At 35.8% G+C, this 26,636-nt stretch overlaps 1 protein-coding gene across 2 annotated transcripts in view; it reads left to right on the top strand.

Moving 5' to 3' along the window:
- STAG2 (STAG2 cohesin complex component) overlaps window positions 1-26,636 on the top strand; it is a 74,237-nt gene that overhangs the window by 41,664 nt on the left and 5,937 nt on the right. The window contains exons 6-32 of one of the 2 annotated variants that reach the window (XM_058814151.1): window positions 709-785; window positions 2,298-2,502; window positions 4,757-4,908; window positions 6,114-6,187; window positions 6,286-6,409; window positions 7,445-7,543; window positions 7,639-7,718; window positions 8,231-8,338; window positions 9,193-9,304; window positions 9,880-9,997; window positions 10,606-10,709; window positions 11,555-11,647; window positions 11,842-11,931; window positions 12,994-13,197; window positions 14,716-14,786; window positions 15,125-15,212; window positions 15,317-15,397; window positions 17,360-17,452; window positions 19,795-19,969; window positions 20,424-20,563; window positions 21,676-21,777; window positions 23,416-23,564; window positions 24,061-24,189; window positions 24,538-24,743; window positions 25,142-25,331; window positions 25,447-25,530; window positions 26,322-26,448. In XM_058814151.1, coding sequence (XP_058670134.1) covers window positions 709-785; window positions 2,298-2,502; window positions 4,757-4,908; window positions 6,114-6,187; window positions 6,286-6,409; window positions 7,445-7,543; window positions 7,639-7,718; window positions 8,231-8,338; window positions 9,193-9,304; window positions 9,880-9,997; window positions 10,606-10,709; window positions 11,555-11,647; window positions 11,842-11,931; window positions 12,994-13,197; window positions 14,716-14,786; window positions 15,125-15,212; window positions 15,317-15,397; window positions 17,360-17,452; window positions 19,795-19,969; window positions 20,424-20,563; window positions 21,676-21,777; window positions 23,416-23,564; window positions 24,061-24,189; window positions 24,538-24,743; window positions 25,142-25,331; window positions 25,447-25,530; window positions 26,322-26,448 — 3,275 coding nt within the window. Of the gene's footprint in view, window positions 1-708; window positions 786-2,297; window positions 2,503-4,756; window positions 4,909-6,113; window positions 6,188-6,285; window positions 6,410-7,444; window positions 7,544-7,638; window positions 7,719-8,230; window positions 8,339-9,192; window positions 9,305-9,879; window positions 9,998-10,605; window positions 10,710-11,554; window positions 11,648-11,841; window positions 11,932-12,993; window positions 13,198-14,715; window positions 14,787-15,124; window positions 15,213-15,316; window positions 15,398-17,359; window positions 17,453-19,794; window positions 19,970-20,423; window positions 20,564-21,675; window positions 21,778-23,415; window positions 23,565-24,060; window positions 24,190-24,537; window positions 24,744-25,141; window positions 25,332-25,416; window positions 25,531-26,321; window positions 26,449-26,636 lie in introns of both variants that reach the window. The other variant, XM_058814150.1, reaches the window with a different exon arrangement.

Here is a 26,636-nt window from a genome sequence, read left to right as displayed (position 1 = left end):
TCACTATGCTTGGTAGAGGAGGACTGGATGTAATTTGTTCTGCTCAAGTGCTTCTCTGTCCTGATGATAAACTTTTAAGTGAGTGTAAATATCCAGAAAGCGAACAGTGTTCCTCAGAGATTATCTGCACTTTCAGGAATAGTGACCTTTTGATTTCTGTTACAAGATAAAGCTGCAGAATCCTTTAATGATTTCTGTGATGATCCTTGTCATGAATTTTTCCAGTAAACTTTGGGAGGTCTAACAATTTGAGGCCAAGACAAATAGAAATTTTATAAAAGTGCTCTGTTTATTATAGTGCAGAAGAGAAGAAGTAGCAATACAGCTGTTGGAAATTGTCTTGCACTATTTAGAATCTTGAGTCCCAAAAGGTCACTTCAGATGGTGGAATGCTCACTGGTACAGAGGCCTGGCACAAGTACCTTTGACTTCTGATTGAGTGAATGAGTAAATTCTAGATATGTGTGTACATGCACACAAATACACTTCTTAAGAAGAATAAGACTAAACCCCACATAAATAAAAGGTGTTATGTATGTGTTATACAGGAATGATAGAAGAAAAAAAGTGAAATTTATTAAAAATATACATGTGTAATCAGTAGGTTTGGTGAAAATGGGTTATTTTGACATTGTAGCAGGAGGTATGTCATCTGCCATCTACAGCTTTCATATTAACAGTGCTAATGACCTAATATCTAAATTCTAGGAGTTGTTACAGCAGAGATGTTCCGACATATGCAGAATTCTGAAATTATCCGAAAAATGACTGAAGAATTTGATGAGGTAATTTAATGGAGTGCTGGTTATGTATTCATTTTTATTTTCCTTTTATTTCAAGACATTTGTTTCAAGAATATGGAGTTACAAATTTTATGAATGAAAATGTTTAACTCTTATTTCACTGAACTTAAAAGACTAAGAAGTAAAGCTCTGCATGTATACAACTTATTTTATTAATGGTTTAGAAATCAATATTGACTTTCAGTTTTTGAATAGTGGGAACTCCTACTTTGGTGGCACTGGGGGATGCCTCCCTATCTTGCTGTTTATATGGGGCCTTATACTGTCTCTTAAAATGGTTGCTGAATTTATTTCTATGCATTCATTAATCTACAAATCGTGGGGATTTAAATTTGATTGTTTTCCAGTTGAAGACTAATGCTTTTCCTTTGATGGGGATTATAGTTTTTTCCCTTTAAATTGTCACTTTCTGTTCCACAGAGTGTTGGGGTAAATGAGATGTATTGTTTTCTTATTTTTTTTTTTGATGGGTGATGGGGTTCTTTTTGCTTGTTTTTTTGTAGTTTTTATTTTGTTTTTGTTTTGAGTTTTTTGTTTGTTTCATTTAGCTTTCATTTGTTTTTGATTTTCCTGGGTTTGAGTGGTGTTCCTTTCATCCTGTGTTCAGAGAACGTAAATGTAGCTTTAAAACCTCCCCTCCAAATTTGTCTAGTACAGACACAATTCTCTCCACTGCCACTCCTCCAATAATTAAAAATATCAATAACTCTGAGGAGATAATGTAATATCCTTTTTTTTAAAGGAATTTTAGTATTCCTTAAAACTACCTCAATGCATAAATAGATTTAACTACTCTAAGGCAATATTGTGTGAAATTCATAAAGCCACACCTGGGACTGTTGGTACATGGGTTTTTTATATCATTGTGTCATGCTGACTCTTTATTGTAATAGAATTCTAATGAGCAGCTCTCAGATTTCTAATCCCTTTTCATGGATACTTACTTTATTTTTCAACCTGTTTTGTTGCTCAGCCTCTTAAAGAAACTGTTCACAGTGGCACTGACACAAATGATTCTTTATTTGTCCCTGTCATTTCACCATTATTTGTAAAGGCTCCCATATCAGGAGAGGGCACACATTTGTTATATTTGAGGTGTTGTAGTAGGTAATTTTATGCCTTAGGAAGTTTAAGTCTGTTATGTAATCATTTCCCTGTCAACTTCCTTATGATCCCAACCTGTTCCTAAACTTGTCACCTAACTGTTCGTGTGATGATTCTAGTGTAGCAAAGATTTGTAAGGCAAATAATTTTTTTCCATTTACTTTGTGTCAAACAAAAAAGAGGAACTAGTAGTTAGAATGTTGTCTTTGTGTTATAATAAGCCTCAGCTGCAAAGTATATTCATATTTATGGAATCATATTCTTCTGATGTATCATTTTTAAGGCCTCTGAGATTTTGGCTTTAAAGTTGCACGTATCTCTTCTTAATCTTTATTTAATGAAATAACTTTTAAAGTGTTTGAAAGAATTTCCTTTTCTGTGTTTTAATAGGATAGTGGAGATTATCCACTAACTATGGCTGGCCCCCAGTGGAAAAAGTTCAAATCCAGTTTTTGTGAGTTCATTGGAGTGCTCGTCCGACAGTGTCAGTACAGCATCATCTATGATGAGTACATGATGGACACTGTCATTTCCCTGCTCACAGGGCTGTCAGACTCACAGGTCAGAGCCTTTCGGCACACTAGCACACTGGCAGGTCAGTGAATTCTATTTATTTGGGTATTACTATTAATTACATTTGTTTGGGTATTGCTTACATTTAATGTTTTGTGTTGCACAGGACAGAATTACTCTGCTTGAACTTCTTGATATTCAACATTCAACTTGTGTTTTATTTTGTGATAGTTTTCATCTTTGGGACAGCTTTTTATCTTGGATTTTTGTTACTGGAAACACAGCACTATTTTTACACATTCTAGCTCTCTGGTATTTTAATTTTTGTTACCTTTAGTAGAAAAGTAAATAGAAGGAAATCTAGTTAATTCTACTAGATTGTCTTTGATCATAAATAAGGGTGTAGGTGTCTTTTAATCTCAAATGCAGTTGAACCCGTTCATGCTCTGCATTAAGTCAAACAGAAGTTGTAGTTTATGTTGGATGCAATTTTTACTACAAACTGAAATTGTGCTACATATTGAGGCCATGGTGCTATGTAAAGTAGCATTTCCATTCTTTGCATTAGAAATCATTAAAATAATTTTTTCATCAGTAATACAGTCTCTAAATTTATTTGTGTTGTATGTAATTGACCTCTTCATACAATTTTTTCCCAATATGTTAATTGTGAAGAAATCCTTTATGAGTTAAGTATGGAATGTTTCAAAGAAACATGTATTTGTGTGGACAGAGGATGAGCTTCTTGGATAAGGGAGTCCTAAACTTGCACTGATAACTGAGGAAGGATTGTGAATGGCATTGTGTGGCTGTCAGCTTATGTGAGGTTATGGTAACAATTTTACTTTGAGCGAGGTAAAATGAGGCAGAGTGTGAAACTGAGGTTTTGCCACACAGGAAGTAATTATTGTTAGCTTCCCTTGACCTGGCTGATTTACAGCTGGCTTCAGTCCTGACTGTCATGTCTGTCAGTCCTTCTGCATACTTGATAGCCCTCTTGAATTTACATTAGCACACTACACATGGGGCTGCTGCTGTGTGACTTCTACCAGCCAGAGCATTTCTTATGGAGAGAGAAACAGCGCTTTTTATTTCAGGAGAATTTACAGATTCTACTGTATCTTCAGTTTTGACTGTTGCGCTATATGACTTAATACAATTCTAGGTCTTAAAAAAGCAAGTTATTACCTTTGGTTTTTTTTTTTTTTTAAATTGGAGTTGTGCCTGAATAAAAGTTGCAGAAATTGCCCTGTTGTGTGTTAGTTTCCTTCAAACAAAATATTTTTTTATAAGCCATGTGTTTTCATTTGTTCACATCAGCAGTGAATTCTGTTGGTTTTGTGTGTTCGTCTGAGTTTTAGCATTTGCATTGTTGAAGATCATATTTTATATGGAAGAGTGCCAGCAAAATCCTTGTATCCATATTTACTGGTACTTCTGTTAGTTTCAGCTTCTGTGATTAACTCGGACTTGCTCTTTAGTCTTGGAGATCACAGTGTGAGATGATATTTCAATGTAACTGCATGTCTTTAAGCCTTGCTCGTTAGCTTTATGCTGGTGATACATGCACAGGAATTTTCAGTGTCTGCTCTGCCAGTGCAAGCCCTTTTATGCCTTACTACAGAAGCTCACATGGCAAGCAAGTACACAATTGATCACCTTTTACTTTCTGAAAAAGGAGTATTTGTCTGCACTCTTTTTAAAAGGGTTGAGCTAAAAATAAAAGGACACAAAAATCCCACACAAGTGTGTTGTATATTTTGGTTTTCTAGCTTGTAGTCGGCTAATGGGCTTTCTCTGTTTCTGCTAAGAAATGAATCTTTTGAAAACCTGCACCTTTTAAAAATTAAATTGAGTAGAAAAGACTGGTGTGATATGGTGGTGTTGGTTGTCTAAGACATTTCCTTTTGAAGAAAAAAAATTCTTATATGTTTAAGACTGAATGGTATGAGTCTAACTGGCTCTGATAATATTATTCTAGTATTTCTTGGGCTAAGTTTATTAATCTTACATTCTTCCTTCATTTTGGGGAGGATACAGATCCTGTATCTCTCAATTCAATACTAATAATGTACATATAATAAAAATAATGCTTATAACATTAAAGAAGTGATAAAAAAGAACAGAATAGCAATATTGCATCTATTGTGTTGATAAATAATGATGCAGTGCTTGGTAAAACATTGCATAAGTTTGTGTATCAGAAAATTACACTAAATATATTTTCATAGATACAGCAAGGGTTCACCAGAAGAGGTGTCAAGATTTTTCTTCTAAGTTTTCTTAGATCAGGTAACCTTTTAAATAATCCTTATTCTTTTCACTTACTTTTGTAGCCATGAAACTAATGACTGCTTTAGTGAATGTGGCATTAAATCTAAGTATTAACATGGACAACACACAGCGGCAGTATGAAGCAGAACGAAATAAAATCATTGGGAAACGAGCTAATGATAGGCTGGAACTCTTACTACAGAAGAGAAAGGAGGTTAGTCCAACTAAGTATTCATAAATATGAATGTTCATAAATGGCCACTAATAATTAATCTTGTTCTTTAATTGGTTTTGGTAGTTATCTATCTCTAGCTCTTCAGGTTGTTCATATTTAATGCTTAAACAACTTTGCAAGGTGCTTCCTACTGTCTGGTTTTCTGGAAAAAGAAGGAAATGTAGAGTCTTAAAAATAGTAGTGTTGCAGTGAGGTTAGTGAGAGAGATTGCAATCAGTAATAGATACATTTTTGTTGTATTTCTTGAGGAGTTTCCTACATTGAGCTCAAATATGTATTGAAAGTTACCACACATTGACAGGTTTGGCTTCTAGAGAAGATCTCAGTGATCTTGGAGCAAAATACTGCTTTTATAATGTCAGTAATGATCTCAGCAGAAAATGTATTTAAAGGCTTCAGATAAGGCTTTTTTCATGTACAGAAAGCACTATCAAAGTTGAAAATGCAGTCTACTTCTGTTTTCTTTCTTTTGTGTAAAAGAGACTTGCTGATTCATTGCTGACAATGTTGTCTTGTTGAAAGCCCTAATTCAATCAGGTTTCAGTTTGTACTGTTGGGGCAATTGGTGGTTTGGTTTTTTGTTTGTTTTTTTGGGTCGTGGTGGTGATGTTTGTTTGCTTTTAGGTTTTTGGTTTTTAGACGTTAGGAATAACTTCTTCATGATCAAAGGAAACATCTCACCTGTGCTCTTCAGCATTTGTACTGTTACCTGTTAAGAGCTTTTTTTCCTGACAGTTGAGACAAACTAACAAGTTTGCCTTCTGATCACCTCCCAAAGATCTTGCAGTTCGAGACTGATCTCTGAACAAGCCATTCAATGTAGTTTTGTTAAATATGTGTGCAGGGCCTGTCGTAGTGTGAGTGATACATAGATATGTAAAAAAGCAATGATGTTACTAGAAAATTAAATCAGGCTTTCTTACAAATTAAGAAGGGCCTTTCAGAAACACAAGATGTCTTTGTTACACTTGAAGAACAGTTTCCCAGTAACCAGAATTACTAAAATTTGTGTACTGTGGTAGGTATAATTTCTTAAATAATAGCATATTGTACTGTGAAACAGATCTGTGAAAGGATTTAATGGTCACATTGTAAATGTTAATTTAGTTTGTCTAGCATCAGCACCATCTGATCTGACTGTAAAAGTGCTGCTCACTGTTTATGTACTCTCTACATTCTTTCAGCTTCAAGAAAATCAGGATGAAATAGAAAACATGATGAATGCAATATTTAAGGGTGTTTTTGTGCATAGATATCGGTAAGTTTCTCTCAGTAAGTAATTTATTCTGGAAGCTGGGGGCAGGTTATTTCTAATTATTCATCTCTTTGAACTTACTGCCCCACTTCTCTCCACAGAGATGCAATTGCTGAAATAAGAGCCATCTGCATTGAGGAGATTGGAATATGGATGAAAATGTACAGTGATGCCTTCCTCAATGACAGCTACTTAAAATATGTGGGATGGACTATGCATGACAAGGTAAACGGCACAGAGCAAAAGGAGCAGAACTCCTTGGTTTTAGTTATTGATCTTTCCAGACTAGGTTTGGATCTCTTAACTGTTTGAGTTGATCACTGCTGTCCTTATCACTCAGAAGTACTGGCATTTCAAAATGCATATAAGCCAGACTTGAATGTTTTTAGAGAGTACATATAGATTTTTTTTAAAGAAACTGTTATTTGTAGGCAATTGGTCTTTTCTATTTATTTATTGCTGATGCAAACTTCTAGTTCATCATGCTCAACTGTTTCAAGTTAACACATCATCCCTATAGCCTGGTAGTACTCTGTTTTGTCAAGTTATGAAACTCTGGCATTCTCATCTAGCTGCAAAAAGTATGGGAAAAACCCCCTTTTGTGCTGGTTAGTGCCTGAAGCTGTTATTTACCAGCTACCACCTAGAGATAATTCTCTGCTTGGAGGGGTCAATATGGTTTACAAATACTCCCTGACTCATTATTGAGTCAGCACATCGCCTCAGTTCTTGCATCAGAAACTTCAAGCTGTTGAATTTTAAGTGAAAGAATTTTAACTGAGGGATGCTCAGTCTTGCTGTGCTGTTCATTAGCTTGGTGTAAAAACCCAGTAACCTCTGGCAGTGGAGTGAGGTCATCTTTACCTTAGAACATGTTCTCTGCTGAAGCAGATCTTGTATTTCAAGAGGAGTATTGCTCTCTTTATCTATGTAATAATTTTGATTGAACAAGGAGTGGTCATCTATGATACAAATATCTTGAGTGTTTAGAAAGAATGAAACAGATGTATTTAGTTTTATGGAGATGGTAACTGCAGGAAGACCTTGGGGGGTTTTGTTAGTTTTTGTTGCTTCACTGCCTTGTTACAAAGAAGGTTATCTCCTTATGTCATTAACATGATTATTCGTAGAGTATTGTGACAGCATTTAATCTTTGTTTTTGAATTAATTCTCACTGTAAAAGAAACTTATCCTGTATGACACGAAGATCACATCAGTATCCTATATTTGACTTTTAATTCAGTTCTTACTTTTATTTAGCAAGGAGAAGTAAGACTCAAATGCCTAACTGCTTTGCAAGGGCTTTACTATAATAAGGAACTTAATTCCAAATTGGAACTCTTCACCAGTCGGTTCAAGGTTAGTGTTATTTCTTACTTTGAGTACATATGATTTTTTTAAAAGTTGCATTATACATCTTTCCTCTTCAAAAATATTTTCTTTTATGTTCTTAGGATAGAATTGTGTCTATGACTCTTGACAAAGAATATGACGTTGCAGTCCAAGCAATAAAATTACTCACTCTTGTTTTACAGTAAGTACATGTATATTTCCTTATCTGACATATAACAAATATCAAAACTTCAGTGTTGGCCTTGTGGGTGAGGCCAGCAGCATGACACTTCAGATAATCTGAAGGCTATAGAAATGTCTGTGCATCTTACACTCAAAGAAAATGAAATTCCAAAAGTAATCTGTCTAGAACAGTGTTACTGCTTATCTCCCTCAGTTCAGTAGGTGTAAGGGCTAGGGACTTATAGTTAAAACCTATCATGGAATGGTTGAAATGAACACAGAATATATTGAATGTTACACAGTAATTGAACTCCTGAGCATAACCTTCTAGCAATAGCTCATACTTCATCAATGTGTTTTGTTCAGGAAGACTTTGGAGCTAAGACTGGAGTTTTAGGATGATAAACTGAAGGAAAAGGTTTAGCTTCTCATTCATTTCCATCTCCCTCATTAGAGTTCATACTTTGTTGACTCAGCCTTTTTGGTTTTTTCTTTCTTTCTTTCTTTTCTTCTTCCCATCCCTACCCCTAGGAGTAGTGAAGAAGTTCTGACTGCAGAAGACTGTGAAAATGTCTACCACCTGGTTTATTCAGCTCATCGGCCAGTGGCAGTTGCCGCAGGGGAATTTCTTTATAAAAAGTAAGATGGAGAAATTACAGTTAACTTCTTGGTCCTGTAGATTTGTGTACATTAATATGATGGTTCTCATTAGATTTAATCAAGAGAAGGAAAAAATGAAACAAAAAGTGGCCTTAAGAAAGAAGAGACAATGTAATATTACTCTATTTTCTAAACTGCTGTAGTTTTTCTAAATGGGAAATAGAAGTTTGGACTTCACTTTGAAAGCTTGTTCCTTCAGGGAATAAAATAAAAGTGTTCCTATGTCTTCTCCTTTCCCATTCTCCCTGTGAAACATCTTAAAATGCTTATGTAGTTTGGGGCCTAAAACTTGGGCTTGCATCAGGAGTGTTTTCCCATTTGTAGTTCCTCCCCTGTGCCTGCCTCCTCCCCATTGTCCCATACGACCATTTCATAAAATATTTTCATTTAAAAAATCCACTAAAAAGCCAGCATGTCAGGTGTGTAGGAGAACAAAATAGAGTTTCCATCTAATATTTTTCAGACCTCCTTTCAATATTTCTTAGCTGCTTTAAAGTCTCCTGTAGGGAGGTTCAGAAAATAGCATTTGCTGAGGAGGAGCATAGGACCTCAAGCACCTGCAATTATCATTGATGTTCGTAAGCATTTTGTTGTAATCATACATCCCACTGGAAACAGTCAGTGGCATATTAACTCAGCATATATAAAATGCATATTTGAAGTTGTTCAAATGATACTTGTCTCAGATTACTTCCTTTCAAAGTAAAATATGGAGCAAAGCAACAAGGTATTTAGTGTGTAAAAACCTTGGAAGGTTTTTCACATCTTGATGTGAATTGGCTATGGTGAAGGCAATGAAGAAGAAAGTTGTCAAGAAATAATTTTTCTTTTAGGCTTTTCAGCCGCAGAGATACTGAAGATGATGGGATTCTCAAAAGGAGAGGAAGACAAAGTCCAAATGCTAATCTTGTGAAGACATTAGTGTTTTTCTTTTTGGAAAGTGAAGTAAGTTGAGTTTCAGGGATGTCCTTGTTTTTGTGGTGTGTGTGTGGGGTTTTTGTTGTTGTTCTAATTTTTGTCAGTTAAATTTTGTTGGTTGTTTTTTTTCCCACTCATTGGTTAATTACCATGGTCCATGTCCTGGTTTTCTTGTTGTTGGAGCAACATGGGGGTCAAAAGACTGTTTTGTAAGGCTGTGTTTGTTTGAAAGATATGTCAGTACAGTATTGAGACAGGCTGTGAGTGCTACTCTGACAAACATGATGATGTGTAAGTGTAAAGAAATTGTGAATTGATAGATTTAAAAGGGGAGAGAGAAAAAAAGCAAAAAATCCCACAATCCCTACCCACCTATCCCCCAGGTTCTGACAGATTTTGTAGCACTACTCATTGTAGCTGTTGATCTGGGTTCATCTTTTTAAGTTAATTGGGGAAGAAAATCTTCTGTTTAACTAGAGAGCTTGCAAAACTTGCTCTGTATTTTTGCCACAGGCAGGAGCCAAGCATGAGAAACACTCTGTATTATAGTTCTGTAATAATCTTCATTGCTGATAAAATACTTAAATATGTTCTTATTTTAGTTGCATGAACATGCTGCTTATCTTGTGGACAGCATGTGGGACTGTGCAACAGACCTCTTGAAGGACTGGGAATGTATGAACAGTCTTCTGCTGGAGGAGCCTCTCAATGGAGAAGAACGTAAGAGATTTTTGTAGATCTTTGTTTATATTGCTGTGCAGTTTTTGTTAGGCTTGAAATAAGGAAAAAATATGTTTACAAATATTTTCTTTGTTTCCATGACTATAAGAAGTCACTAATACCAATTATGAAATGTGAGGAAGTGTAGAAAGAGATCACCACCTGGTATGGAAGTGTTACACAAGAGCCATGGTTAGAAGAAAAGAGAAGAAGTAACATAATTTCTTTGATGACAGTAGACCCAAACAAAACCCCTGGTATAATTCTGTATTTCATAGGTCCTAGTAAATGGACCTCTGAAAAATAGAAAGGAAGTAAAATAATTATAAAACTTAAGTCTTTATTCCATCCTATCCTGTGACCCATCCAGTGATATTCCCTAAATTTTTCAGTATTTTCTGGTGGTGTTTTTTAAGGTACTTACTTACTATATCCTCTCTGTGACCCCCATCTCCAGAAACGAGCTGTTGGTCTACATGTCTGTCTATTTGCCTTAAACAAAAAAGCTGGAAAAACCCCCAAAACCCAGACAAAAATCCCAACATACCTCAATCCTTGTGGTAAATGAAAAATAAGTTATGTGTTAACATCTGTTTCTTAAATTTCAGCTTTAACAGACAGGCAGGAAAGCGCTCTGATTGAAATCATGCTTTGTACAATTCGGCAAGCGGCTGAATGTCATCCTCCGGTGGGAAGAGGAACAGGGAAAAGGGTAGGAAGCAAAAAACTGCTCATCTGGGGATGTGGGAATGGCTCTGTGGGGCCACTGTGGGAAAAAGGAAGAGATTATAGGCTATTGCTGCTGAAGGGACTGAGATGGGAGATGGAGCTTTGGTCTCCACATCTGACTACCCTAGCTAGTTTGCTTTTTCTGGACTCGGGCACGTGCTTAGTACTGTTCAAATTACTGCATTTGTTTGTACTAGTAAAGATAATAAAAATTGATTTTGAAAACAGTATTGATTTGAAAGGAGGACTAGAATCAATGTTTGGGAAAAGCTGGAACTATTTTCAGTGGGAAAGAACAAAATGAGGGAAAGGAAAATGCACCACATAGTCTCTTGAAAGAAGGCCAGTCCACCAGTTGGCTTTTCTGTGATTATATGGAGTTTAGACAGCCTCTTTTGGGAAGACATTAAGCAGTCTTCTCTCAAGACTGGGTCATGTTTTTGGTAAGAAACACATTTAAGAACAGGTTGAAAGCTTGTATGAAAATAGGATTGACAAATTAATTGAGTAAATATTACTAAAAATTTTAAGCTGATGGGCTCCCCATTCTTACATTATCATTTCAGTCATGGTATTTTGTTGTAGGGAATGTAAACCTTTTGTTCTAAGTTATCACTTCTGTTTTCTAGTTAATTTCTTTTTTGAATGCTGAATGTTGGTTTTTTCTTCTTCTTTTTTTTTTTTTAATTGCACACTTTCCTCCTGCTTTACATTGATATGTTACAGTGATTTTAGAGGTCCATGCACCTAATCATCATTTCATTAATGATAATGAAACTTTGCACCAGAACTTCTAGCTGTAAAATTCTCACAATGCCAATATTTTAGGTGCTGACAGCAAAGGAAAAGAAAACCCAGTTGGATGACAGGACAAAAATTACTGAGCTTTTTGCAGTGGCACTTCCTCAGCTGCTAGCAAAGGTAAGTTTGATTCCATTCCTTGCTGATGGATGATTGTTGAAATGTTTACAAGTATATTTCTCTAATCAATGATGCAGCTTGCCACGAGTTTTATTATTTTCTTACTAATCTTTGTTTATATTTACTTGTTCTATAATGAATTATGTTGTCCATGACTTTATTAACTAAACTTTTTTTCTGTGCCAATTTTACAGTATTCTGTAGATGCAGAAAAAGTCACCAACTTACTGCAGTTGCCACAATACTTTGATTTGGAAATCTATACAACGGGGCGATTAGAAAAGGTACAGTAACTTCCACCCACAAACACTAAAGGAAAAGTCTCAGAATTTAGACTTTGTCACTGGAATTTCAGTCACCATTTTAGGAGTGTTTTTTTGTGTAAAGGAGATTTTAATTATTATAACCGTTACTGATAGTGTGACTTCAATTTCAGAGTTGTGACTGACTGCTCTTCTTAGAGATAATGAAAATATGAGTTTTCTAAGGCCTGTCTGGCCAGCTTTAACAGAAAATCTTCCAGTTAAATGAACTTGAGAACATTTATTGCTGGGTTATGGTCATATTTGTGATAGCTGTCTGACAGATAAAGCTTATAGAAACAGCTCAGTAAGTTCTCTTTTTCTGTCACTGAAGCTAGAAAACCACCATCATCATTGCATGAAAAAGAGGAAGGATACCAGATCACAAATGATGTAGTTACTGCTCTCATTTTATCTGCTATGATGATGAAGTTGAAGCTGTTCTCATCTCTGTCTCCTTCTCAGATGTGCTACTGCATTGTAAAGGAAGTAGCTGGAAATCATTAGAGTTAAAAAGTGATGAAATGTGTAGTTTACAGCACAGCCAGCAGTGATGGAGCAGCAGTGAGCATCTCAGGTTGAGGGAGGAATATATGAACAGCTGAAGTTGGCTTTAGTTGGTGGACAGTAGAGTGTTATGAAACTAAAATTTCAATTATACAGCTTTTAAGGCACACATAAACATGCATAAATGTTTATGTGAGTGGGAGGTAAATACTTGTGTTTTTCAGTTGTCATTGCAAATTGAAGTGTTAGATAAGACCATACCAACGGCAGCAAACTTTTAATTACTTCTGTGATTTGGTCTTTGACAAACTCCAACTTAATTTTTGATAAATAGACTTAATTTCTCAGGAGCATCACTGATTTTCTAGGAGATGTTTGTGTTCTGTATTATAGTTACAGAAGTAATTAACAGAATTGACCTTTTAAAATTCTTTAAGGTTTATTAAATATGCCTGTGTGTATTTGCATGTATATATGTATATATATATGAAAATAAAAATAATATATATTTTCTTCTTTGGCTTGTCTTCCTTGTAGCATTTGGATGCCTTACTGCGACAAATCCGGGACATTGTGGAGAAGCACACAGATATAGATGTTTTGGAAGCCTGTTCAAAAACCTACCATGCTCTCTGTAATGAAGAGTTCACAATCTTTAACAGGGTTGACATTGCAAGAAGTCAGTTAATAGATGAATTGGCAGACAAGTTTAATCGACTGCTTGAGGACTTCTTGCAAGAGGTATTTTAATGTGCAAGATCACCTTTTCCTGCCCTTGTAAATATTTTCAGTATTTTTTCTGTCTTTCTCTGCAAGTCAGAGCTAAGGATGGGAGCTTCCCTCTGGTTTTCAAAACCCTTAAGTCAAGTGCAATAATACAATGATATTGCTGCTGTGATAGTGTGAACACAGGCTGTTCTTGTAGTGAGTCTTTAATTTTGGTCTCCTTTTGACAAGAGTCCTTTGGGAATTTGGGATAAGTTTCAGATAAACAATTAAATGCATAAACTTTTTACTCTTAGCTTTTGAGGCCTTCATTTTTGAGAGTTGTAGTATTGTAATTCCCCTAGGATTCTCCTCAGATGTACTACTGTTGCTAGTCTTGCCTGTGGTTGCATGTTGCTGTTGTTAAATATCAAAATCTTTAACACTCCCCCTCCCTTCCTGAATGCAAGCAGATGCAGTTAGTAGATCAAAAATAACTTTGTTCCCACACTTAGTTGATCTGAGAAGTGAGAATCTCCTGATATTTAACTTTACTATGTGGGATCTCTGACATTCAGACAAAATTTGTTTCTCCTTTTCATCTGTGGTGAGGAGCATAGGAAATGTCTTTTTGACAGCTTCATTCTTAACATTTCTCAGATGCATGTAGTTTATCAAGCTCTCGTTTTTCTCTTGCTTTTTGTTCCAAACTAGAATTCCATTCTAGAAATCCCAAACAAGAAATGTGCCCATTTGTTTCCCTTTGTGATGAAAAGAAAGAATGAGAGGTAAAGCAAGGAAATGAGATGTCAGAAGTTGGTTTGAAGGAAAAAGGCAAATACTCTGGTGGAAGTGTTGAAATCCTTAGTTCTTTGATAGGTTGTGCAACTACAGAATAGTAAAACTTGCATTATCTCTGCTAGACTGAGGAGGAGTTTCTTGACCTCAGATAGTTTATCTTATGTACAAACAGATACTTTTTTGACCCTTTGATTTTTACTCTTTTTACTAACTGCAAGTTTGTCAGAACTTGCAGGAAGATTAGAACAAACCAGTTCCCTTACCTCACTCAAAGACTCTTTTCTGTGATTAAAGTAAGACTGAGGTACTGACCTGTGGCCCATCTAGTCCAGTGTCTTTTGTCTGACAGTGGCCTCTGCTGGATTCTTCAGAGAAAATAGAAGCACCTACATTATACATTGTATTTCACTAGCCTAGGCTTTTCCCTTTTCTTCTCCCTTCTCCTTCTTCCCTGCCCTCCCTTCCCTTCTCTCTTCCTCAGCTGCTATTTTATAGAATCCTAGAATTGTCAAGGTTGGAAAAGACATTTTAACATCATTGTCTCCATCTCTAGATATGAACTGCTGACTGCCCTGTCTCTCTGACTCTTCTGAAAGCATATGTGACATGATAAATATTTTATCAATAATTTAGAATCAGGTCTGCACCCTCTCCTGCCCCCAGTCTGGGGGTTTGTGGGTTTGGTTGTATTAAGTTCCCCAGTTCACTGAGACTACACTGCTTGAGGTATCTCACTGTATGATTATTAAATAGGGGGAGGAACCTGATGAAGATGATGCATATCAAGTCTTGTCAACACTGAAGAGAATCACTGCTTTTCACAAGTAAGTGGCTTCTGCACATGTCAGTCAGTGTTTGTGGTGGGGGAATTGCTTGTTTTTAATTCAGTATAAGTGTTTGTGGTGAGGGGCTTGTTTGTTTTTAATATGATGCATCTTTTTAATGCAACTTCATGGGATTGTTTTGGGTTTTTTATTTTTTGTGTCTGTGTTGGTTTGGGTGGGGAGGTATTCAGTGACTGGGCTTTTTCAACATAAATTTAAAAATGCAACTAATTAATTAATTAATTTTGACCAGTTGAGATTTTAGTAGTTGTTAACCTCAAATTGCAGAAAAAGTATTAGTTAAAGAATACTTTTTGCTTAATTTCCAATGCTTCCAGTGCTCATGACCTATCAAGATGGGACTTGTTTGGCTGCAACTACAAGCTATTGAAAACTGGCATTGAAAATGGAGACATGCCAGAACAGGTCTGTAGTTAAAATGTGTTCTTTAGACAAAACAGCAAATACCTTTTGTTGCTGTCTTTTATTGGTCTTTGTTGTCTTAATGCTTTCTTTCCTTTTGATTTCAGATTGTTATTCATGCACTGCAGTGTACTCATTATGTAATCCTTTGGCAGCTAGCAAAAGTTACTGAAAGCAGTTCCACAAAGGTATGCCTTGTTCCAGTTGTGTTAGTAAATAAACATTTGTACATAGTGCAGTGTCATCAAGTGGGAACTGTGATGGCATTAATTAAAACTAGGAATGTTTTTTATTTTGATACCTACTTAATCCTACTTTTTTAATATGTTCTTCTGAATTAATAGTTTTAGTAGTCACATTCTTTACTTTTACAAACCTAGTACTTCCTTTAATTGTTTTTATTATTTAAAATATTTTATTTTGTATTATGTTTAATTTGACTGAATTTTAAAATACTAATAAATCAGCGTGATACCTATCAGCCACAGTAACAATACCAAGAAGGGGTAGAATGGAAGTTGCCAAACACAGTATAGTTAGTCTTACTACTCTTAGGTAGTGGGTTTGGATTTGTTTGGAAACCTTGAAGTATCAGTGATAAGTTGGTGAGATCCAAGACTTTGTACTATCATAGTATTCTTATTGCTCAGTATGTCACAATCCTACTTTACCCTTCATTGGTCTTTTAAATCTATTGTTAAATAAAGATGTGAAAAGATTAAGTTCATTTTTTTTCAGGGAATGATGATAGGCCCTGTTCTGGTTCTATGTATAGTAATCTTGAAGGGCAAAGCTCTGGCAAATGTCATCTTTCCAATTTCACTTCTTGAAAAATCTTAGAGAAAGGATTAAGATTTCCTCTATCCAGCATTACTTGAAGAAGTTGATTAGTTGGTTCACTGTGTGAACTGCCAAATGAAAAAAAGGCTTTTTTCAAAAGGCTTAGCTAGTTTAGAATGGAGTTTGTAAGTGCTGAAGCATTTTAATTATTTCTCAAAAGTAAAAAATGCAATCCCTGTAATCAAACATACTTTTCCTGCAGTTTCCAGTTTTTTACTGGAAATCTGTGGTGGAGTTGCACTTCATTATTGGAGTTACTGTTAACACACCTTTCTTTATGTCACAGGGGAGGCAAGGAAATTCTTCAGGTTTTTTAAACACTTTGATTATCATGCCTGTAATTAATACAAGAAAAAAAAGTTCACAATTTACTAGAGAGAAAACAAAGGGAACTCATGGCATTAATAGTGTATGAGTAATTAATAATCCATTACTACAATACTCTCATTTTAATGTGAGGATACATACATACATTTTTCCTTTAATTTTTTTTTATTTTAGGATGTTGTAGTTTGAGCTTCTGGTAGATGCAGGAGTGGAAAAATCATGCTATGTAACTTATACTAATGATCTTATAACAGAGAACACCTGTATCAGATTACTGTGATTTTCCCCTATCTATTGAGACTTCTTTAGTCCAGTGAGTAATCATAGTCTGAAGGTGTTAGAGGTGAATATGAACTTCACCACTGGCTGGTTAGTTTACCATCTGTGTTTTAATGGCTTTTAACATTTCCAACCCCAAATACCTGATAAGAAGTGGCTGCACAGATTGTTGAGAGGCAGTGTAGGTGTGTGAACGATTTGGAGGTTTTGTTACCTTATTCCTTAAAGGGTAAACAGCAGTCTTGAGGTTTTTGTAACTGTGATTAAAGCTTTATCACAAGCCTAATGGCAGAAGGTGAGCTAAATACAAGTTAGTTTAGAAATAAAGATTAACCTAGCTGTTTTGCAGCAAAATGTAATTTGTAGTACTTTCAGCAGGAATGAAAAGCACCTTATGGAACGTTGTCCTTTATTGAGATTGTTTTCTGCTCGTACATAACAGGTTTTTTAGTTACTGCTTTTTTAAAATAAAATAACGCTATTTTCATCCCAACTGCCATCTCTTCTGTGCTACACAGAATGACAAAATTAAGGAAATTGCTACTTGCTAATTTTATTTGTAATGGTGATTTTTAAAAATAATGTACTGGACTTGAATATTACCACTGAGGTCTGTGGTGAAATGCTCTGTAAAAGTGAATGCACTGTATGGGACTGTACAATTGGAAAAGCAAAACTGTTACATGAAATCATTCTTTTTAAAGGAGGATCTTCTACGTCTAAAGAAGCAGATGAGAGTGTTCTGTCAAATCTGTCAACACTACCTGACCAATGTAAATACTGCTGTTAAGGAACAGGTTAGTGGCTGTTGTTACTTGGAGTCTTCTAATACTGTACTTTAAAGCAGCTGAAAAGTTCCTCTTGCCAATATTTTTGTCACTTATGTGATGTCCTGGCTGTTCAAGCTGAGTGCCCTTTGAGTGTCAGTGCACATGGTGCTTGTATGCTTGTCCTCCTCCTCTACATAGGATTTCAGAATCCATTTAAACTTGATTCTTTTGAGTAATTTTAGGCAGCATAATGTTTTATGCAAAGTAGCTTTTTGTTACTTTTAGTAATGACTCTGCAGGTGCACTGTAGAAATCTCTGGGTATAAGCTGAGTGAGAGTTCCATTTCAAACCTCTTGCTTACCATGTGCTAATGACCCACATCACCTGTGGAGCTCTGGATTCATAGCCTCAAAACTGGCTAAGGACAGCAATTTAAAAGGGTTTCTTTTAGTTCTGTCTTTGAATGCATGCAGGTGCACCTTCTCTTCCTTCTGTGTTGCTTCGTGACACAATATATTCCTCAGTTTTTTCAGAGTTCCAAAAATTTGGGCATCTCAAAATCAGGAGGAAAAAAGTGACTACTTAAGATGAGTGTGTATATGTTTATACATGCACAAAGTATTCACTTAACCTAGGAGAGTTTCTTGTTGGGAAATGGGAATTTTTGGAGTCACCTTTAGGAACACTCACACTGCTCTGTTGGTAATAGTGTTGTTCAGAGATACTGTAGCAAATGCTTGGAAGCCTCAGCAATGATACACTGCTTGATGAGCAGTTTTATAGTTAGTCCTTTATACAATTGCCCTTTGTGGGGAGAGTTTTAGCTCCTAAATGTTTCAGATATTAAAAAATGTAGATATTGAGCTTGAGTAAGTAATGCATGACAGTTCAGACAGGAGACAGAAGTCCTGACTTTTTTTGAAATGCTTGCATGAAGGTTTTGGGGCTGGTCCTTAGTTTTTGCTTCCGTTTCAAAAAGAATTGAGACATTGGGAAACACTTGTCCTGAGTTCTGAGAATAACAGAGTTAAAAAGAAATTAAATTGAGCTGTAGGGGCTGAGTCTCTTCAGTCTGTGAGCAAATAGTATCTGAGGATACTCATAGGAGTTTGAGGTTCCAGTGAAGAGCACAGGTTACTGATAGCAGAATTAATTCCAAGTAAATGCCTTTAACAATCTTTAAAATGCTAAAATGAAAGGAAATGAAGTGTCTCTACAGGGGAAGGACCAGATTATCTTCTAGGTAGACTGTTTAATTAAAGACATAGAAAGCCAGGAGCCTTTTTGCTGCTGAAGATAATAATAACCTGGTTGAAGTGGAAAATCTGGTCCACTGAGTCGCACAACTGCAGCTTTTGAAACTCTTGCTAGAACAAGAATATTCCTGGAGCTTAATAGGCATGTTCTATGTCAAAGAGCTATCTAGTGTAATAATCACAAGGGGTAGGGTGTGAATGTGCTAGTAACAAAAATTACTGAAGCTCTGAGTAGGTCCCTCTAAGAGGCTGTATGACTCTGACTCTGGTGAACACTCTGGAAACTGGAGCTGCCTGGTTACACAGGGTACCTGTCACACAGGTACAATGTTCCACTTCCTCTGGGTTCCACTTCCCTTCTCTAATCTCATGAAAGGAAATTAAGGGAATTCAGAGGGGCACATGAATTTTTGTGACCAGGAATTAGTAACACTCACTTTGAGGAGTTAGAGAACAGACCTGTTCATGGAAGTACTTAGGAGATTAGAGCCAAAGAGAAGGTACAGCACTAAGCAGCTTCTTGCCTTGGTCTGCTAATTTGAAGAATGTCAGGTACTAAGTCATTTGAGCCTGGGGCAGTGGAGTACAGGCATTTAAATCTGATATCAGATGTACAAGTTAGCCAGCAAAAGAAAAAGTTGGTTGCACTTTTGCATTTTTGGGCATTAGGATTTAAAGGGATTGAATAATCTCTGCTGTTAGATGTTATATGTTATATGTTAAACAAATGTGATTGAAACATTTTTAAGAAAAGACAGCAAAAAGGAGATTGTACTATGGTCAGAATCCACAAAGTTCTCTAGTGACCGAATGTAGTATCAGTCAGGTACAACTGGGGAGTTTCAGGCTTCTCATGTTTTAGTCTTGCAATATTTTCATATATAATTTGGCATCATCTGTGCAATATTTTTATTTGGAGACCCAGTCTTGATACAGGAACCTGCTATGTGAAGCTATGCACATTTTGAATTCAGTTGGCCTTTGTAGTTGTGTAGGACTTCAGTGGCCTGTGTACACTGTTGAGATCTTGAGTATTTTCTCAAGTGCAAATACATTATTCTAAACAAAATCTGCTTTTCAAACAATTATTTATTAAGGTTTCTTTTTAACAGGCTTTCACAATTCTGTGTGATGTGTTGATGATCTTCAGCCATCAGATTATGACAGGAGGACGTGACATGTTGGAGCCACTTGTTTACACTCCTGATTCTTCCTTGCAATCTGAACTACTCAGTTTTATTTTAGATCATGTCTTCATTGATCAGGATGATGATAATAATAGTGCGGGTTTGTACAAAACTTAAATTACCTTTTAATTTTTTGTTTTCTAACTAATATCTTTGTTTCTTTATGCATTTCTGTGTTTTTGTGGTGGTGGTATTTTGTTGTTGGTTTTTTTCTTGTTTCCCTGGTTATTTTTTTGTTTTAATTTTGTTTTGTCATTGAGAGGTGTGCATGTACATAAAGGTAGGTGTGGCTTTTAAATGTCAGCAGCTGATTAAAGGATTTTCTGTATTGGGAACATGTAGGACAAGTGCAATAAAGGTTTGGTTTAGTAGGTTCAAATATTTATCTCTGTATCAGGGTAACAGACATGTCAGTGGACAGTGAAGTGCATTGCCATCAGAACTGAGATCTGATTTTCTGAATCATGACCACTAGCCCATATCAGTTTTATATATAAATACTTAAACATAGAGTCCTTAAACCTGACAGTTTTCCTGTTCTGAATTGTTTCTAGATGGACAGCAGGATGATGAAGCCAGCAAAATTGAAGCATTGCACAAAAGAAGAAACCTGCTTGCAGCGTTCTGTAAGCTCATTGTGTATACTGTGGTGGAAATGAACACAGCCGCCGACATTTTCAAGCAATATATGAAGGTAAAGTTGAAGCTTAGGAGTGCTACTTCATAAAACTACTAGAATACAGTAGTTGTAGGATTTTTATTACTTGTTTTTTTACCTTGCAAGATAACAGGTTCAAAATGTGAAGAATTCAAAACTCCAGAGTTGTAGGCCCTTTTTTGTATGTAGGGAGAAAAATTACTGAGATGAGATTTACAGTTCCAGTGTTGTGTGGGTGGTGGGGACCGAGGAGGGAAACTAATTATTTTAATGTTGTTTTTACTAGTTTTATTTTCTTACTCTGATTGATGGTGTCTTTTTAATTCACTTATTAGTTTAGTAGGCCTTTTGAGAATGTTCTTCCCAAGATCAACTCCATAATGTCTAGTCTCATCCAATAATTAAGTTTAAACTTTGTAGAAGTAAAATTTGAGTTCCCTCTCCCCATTATCTTTATATCTGTTTCAATCTTACTTCAAAATAAAAACCTCTCCTGGCTCATGGGATTCACAGCTGCACACTAATAATATGAGTTCTCATTTTGTGAACATGATCAAGCTTTGCTCCTTTGTGATTACCTTAAAATCCTAAAATTTCGGCAGCCTGCTTTTATATCTGTCTTGAGTGCCCTACATATATTTTTGATTCTCCAAATAACTAATTGGGTCTTTCTTAAACCTGAAATACTTTAAAAACTGAACAGACAGCTGCCTTTGTTAGACAAATTATACCTATGATGCTGTCTGTAAGTGCATCCTTTTAGCAAAGAAAATAAAACTCCTCACCAGAGTTACAGGAGTTGGTGAAAAGATTAGATTCTAATAATGTACCTTGAAAAGGTGAACATGTGTCATTAACAAATGTCATGAAGATAAATAGGTCATTCTGCCTCTAAAGTAATACTGGAAGAATGAAAAGTGGGTTTATTCTTTTTGCATTTAGGGGTTTTTTTTCAATTATTATTCTGGAGGTGGTTTAGGGTGTAATTTTGATGTAATCATGAACATGTTGGGGTTTTTTTCCTTTAGATAATGTTTGATTTTTCTTTTTAAAAGTTCATATCCTAGATTTTGTTTTCAGAAGAACTCAGTAGTTGCAATGTTTTCAACTAACATTGACAGTTAACCTTTTTTTTTTGTTTTTCCTAGTATTACAATGACTATGGTGATATTATTAAAGAAACGATGAGTAAAACAAGACAGATAGACAAAATCCAGTGTGCTAAAACACTTATTCTTAGTTTGCAGCAGGTAAGAGTTTACAATATTTTTATGCATGAAATTCCATACTGTAGATGATGTCCTGTTGTTTAGTAACTAGTTTCAGATATTGATGATGAAATCTTGATGGGCAGTATGGATAAGTAGGTCTGAACTTAAACACATTTTCTGCGTTTTCTACACCTATGTGAAAAACTGCCAGAAGTCTTCCTATGCTTACCATATATTGTACCACAAAAAATGTAGGAGTGGTCAATAAATTCAAAATGAATGTAACTCTATGAAACCTTCATAACTCTAAAACAATATTTTAAGTAAAATATTCAGATATGTGTTGTGAGATGGCAAGTTTTCTTGTTTGTGAACAGATAAATACTTTCTGCCTGTGTGGTAGGGGGTTGGGGGTTTTTTGTGGAGGTTTTGTTTTGCTTTTGGTGTGTTGTTTTGGTTTTGGTTTTTTTTTTAACTATTCTGAGAATTAATTTGAAGTTTTAGTAATTTCTTAATGTTTAGTAGAGACTTCAAACATTTGACAATAAAACATACTTTAATGCTCTCTTCAGTAAAGTTTGTGTGGAAACCTGATGAATTCAGTTAAAGTTAACATTTGATTAATCTGCTCACATAAACCATCTGCATGGATTTTATTCACAGGCTCAGAACGGTAGAGACATATATCTCCAAAGCACTGTAATCCAGCATAGATCACTGCTATCCATGAAAGGAAAATCTACCCAAATATATTTTCTCTATCCCTGGTTTTTGACTGAAGATTATAAAGCCACATAGTGACTGTGGATCTGGGTATTGAGCCTGGTGAAGTCCAAATGGAAATAGTCCTTACTAAAGTAAGGACTGGCTTATCAGTATAGATATTGCCAAAAAAAGGCAGGATGAGGCCTTTCCTTTTGATAGCAGCATGACTCTTAAGTAGCTGGTGGAACTGCAGTGTGGAATATGTAACTAAACACTCTTTGTTTCATTCTTTGTGATACAAAAGAGTGAAGGGTGTGTTAGACAAAATTTAAAAAATAGAAAAATTTATTATTGAAGCCCATTATAGTTGAATTCAGTAGGATTCAGAGAAAGGATTGATCAAAGAAAAGACAAGACTGAAGTTCAGAGTATTTGGCTTTGACAACTATTGATAAGGAATTAAAAATCTCATAATTTGGTACAGAATTTCTGGTGTCTTTGGCAATTTCCCTGAACATATTTCCATTTCAGAGTTTCTTCTTTATACGTGTATTTTGAGAAGAAAAAAGAATTGGGAACTAGTAGTTTGACAAAGTATTTTAGTAAAGACCAGGTGAAGATCAGCGCATTTATTTCTTCTCTGTTGATATATGTAATTAGGGAATCCTACTAATTTTTTGTATTCTCAACTTAAGAACACCTTGATTTAGTGAAGCACTGAAATCTGTCATCCACTATATCTACAGTTTGAGTGCTTGATCAGTGCATTTCAAAGTTATCTCTGGGGTGCAGACTCTGAAAGAGTAGCTGTGACTTCATTGTCCAAAATGTCCATGTTTGTCTCTTGGTGTTTTCAGATTAGCAGTGGGAGGAAAAAGCTGTGAAACATACTTCTAAACTGAAACTTATCTCTAGTCCAAAGTTTGACATAATCTTTTAATACATGAAAATTTCCCTTTTTATTCCATGCAGCTCTTCAATGAAATGATTCAAGAAAATGGTTATAATTTTGACAGATCATCACCAACGTTCAGTGGCATAAAGGAGCTTGCTCGACGTTTTGCTTTAACATTTGGATTGGATCAGTTGAAAACAAGAGAAGCTATTGCTATGTTACACAAGTAATTGTGTGCTTTGTGTTACTTCCATTCTTTGAAAATGAGTTTGTTAATACTAAGTGCCTCAGCTCTAGAGATGATATAGCCCATATATTAATTAGGGGATGACTGCAGTTTTGTCTCTGTGTAAAACCTAAATGTTTAATATTGTTGGTGTTCTCCAGCATCATTGTATAAGCATGTAAATTATAGCAGTGATGCTATAATGAACAAGCTTTTTAATGTCTGGTCCATAACAATAAGAAAAGATCCACTTCATTGTCAGTGGTGATCATGCTGGCCTCATGCAGAAAAGCTGCAATGCAAGGTAGAAATCCATGACAGAAAGAGTGTGTCTAGATTAAAATAATAACTAGTGTTCACTTTTTTTGCTGGAATATGGAAACATCAAATTAATGCTTTCTTGACATAAAGGAAAGGGGTTTGGTTTTAGTAGCTCACAGTGCTTTGAACTTCTGTTTGTTCTTTGTCTGATGTAATTTTTTTTGTTTGTGCTTAGGGATGGCATAGAATTTGCTTTTAAGGAGCCTAATCCACAAGGTGAGAGCCACCCACCATTAAATTTGGCATTTCTTGACATTCTCAGTGAGTTCTCCTCGAAACTTCTCAGACAAGACAAAAGAACAGTGTAAGTATTTTCTTAATATTCATAGTATTTGTAATGATAACCATAAAATATGTGCATCAGAATAAATATTTGTGTATTGTATTCATCTAAAATGGAATCTTTGACACATCAAGGTAAGTTTACACTAATGTAGTCAAGTATACTCACAGAAGGTAAATTGTATTTATTGTTGTTATTTTTCATTTTATGGTGAATAAACAGAAACTGTGTTCCAGATTTGCTGTTGTCAGGTCTTTGTGTTAAGTAGATGAGAAACATTGGCTGTTAATTTCAGTAGTTGCTTATCTTGACATAGTAACATTTTGTTACAGACTTTTTGCATCTCTGTATTTCTTGTTTCATTTAAAGGTATGTTTACTTGGAGAAGTTCATGACCTTTCAGATGTCTCTACGAAGAGAAGATGTGTGGCTTCCTCTCATGTCCTACCGGAACTCGTTATTAGCCGGTGGGGATGACGACACCATGTCAGTGATTAGTGGAATCAGTAGTCGAGGATCTACAGTAAGAAATAAGAAGACAAAGCCAGCAACAGGCAAGCGGAAAGTACCCGAAGGTAGAACTTCTCTCATCTTAAACTTTACTACAATAGATATTCATATAAACTGCACACATTGTTTCATATTTCTTAGTGTGACTGTATTGGTATGCCTTTATGTATTTTTTCAGAACAAGTTGCCTCTGATCATGTATGTGTCTTAGTGGGAAAAGTATTCATTTGATTCACAAAAGAAGATACAGGCACTATACAGTGTTGAGTCATACACTAGAAAAGTATAGAAATGCTCCAGCCAGTGATTATAAATCCAGGCCCTTTGAGGCACATGTAAGACTTTGTGGCAAAAAGTAAAGCAATTGATTCTCTGTATCACACATTTAATTTGTGTTTCAGCATTCACTTTTAGACTAGCTTGAAAAACACTTCACGGATGTTCTTGCTGTGTTTGCTTCCAGCTGAAGAAAGCAGCAGTAGTGACAGTATGTGGCTGAACAGGGAGCAGTCAATGCACACCCCAGTGATGATGCAGACACCTCAGCTCACCTCCACGATAATGAGGGAGCCCAAGAGATTGCGACCCGACGAGAACTACATGGGTGTCTATCCCATGCAGCCCGAGCACCACCAACCGCCGCTCGACTACAAGTACGTACAGCAGTAGGTCTGCTTTGTCTTAGTGTCCATACACAAAACCAGTACATGTTTAAAATAGAATAATGGTCTTTTTAAGCACGCAAGTAACGTGGATGTTGGCTCAAAGGCAACAGGAAGAAGCCGCGCGACAACAACAGGAGAGGGCAGCGATGAACTACGTCAAGCTGAGAAGCAACTTGCAACATGCCATGTGAGTGCAGTGAAATGCTCCTTCTGTGGGTCTGGGAGGGGAGGGTTTATAAATGCAGTGGTACACCTGTATCTTTTAAGAGAGATACATCTTCTAAGTTCAAAAGTTCTCTGCATTCTTAAGGGCAGTGTAGTTCTGCAGAAACAAAGTACATATTGCAACCAAAAACACATGTATTGAGGAGCTTTATATCTTTCCCCTACTTTTGATTGTTTTATTTCCAGTACTTCATGTAACATAGTTTCAGTGGTGGCTTTTTTTTAATACAATGACACCAATTAGTATAATTACAATGACTCCTTAGTTTTCTCATAAGTTCTGATGTTTCATGTGGAATTTATGAGGAGAGAGGATGAAGGACTGTGTGGGTGTATTTGTAATGGTTTTACCCATCTGCTTTATTTCAAAGGCATTCTTTCTGGCCTTATCATAAGGCAGAAACAATTTTTCTTTAAGTGGCTAAACTTAAGTTCATTCTCACTTGAGCATAAATTAGGTTATGGAGTAGATCTGCTTACCAGTTCTCACACCCTCTCAGAATACCCATTTAGAAATGTCCCATGGTTGACTAAATTGACCTTTGTTAGGCATTGTCTCATGTTCTCTTAGTATCTTCTGGTTAAATACCAGCTTTCTTTAGTACTAGTTGTGCATTCATTTCATTACTTCATTTCTGCTTTATCTAATGGAATCATCATTTAGGAGTTAGGAGTCTCTTACTGAGCATTAGCTTTTTAAGTAGATAGAAGTTAACTTGATTTAGTGCTAAACAGTGTTGCTTTTCATTTCAGTCGACGTGGCACAAGTCTAATGGAAGATGATGAAGAGCCAATTGTTGAAGATGTGATGATGTCATCAGAAGGGCGGATTGAAGATCTTAATGAAGGCATGGATTTTGACACCATGGACATAGACCTAGTAAGAAATTTACTTACTTTTAGTGGTCTTGGGATTTGTATTTCTGCTTTTAAAACAAAATATTTGAATTAAGTTTTCCTTCTTATAAAAGAAAAATCCTTCTGGTTGCTTTCTGCCTTGCTGAAGGGCTGTGCTGTTGTCTGTATACAAGAGCCATCTGGTCCAACGGCTTTACAAAAACAAGAGCA

Source organism: Ammospiza caudacuta, chromosome 14 (genome assembly GCF_027887145.1).
Source record: "Ammospiza caudacuta isolate bAmmCau1 chromosome 14, bAmmCau1.pri, whole genome shotgun sequence".
Lineage (NCBI taxonomy): Eukaryota > Metazoa > Chordata > Aves > Passeriformes > Passerellidae > Ammospiza > Ammospiza caudacuta.
Note: the sequence above shows the minus strand (reverse complement) of the source record. Positions and strands in the feature narration are given on the sequence as shown.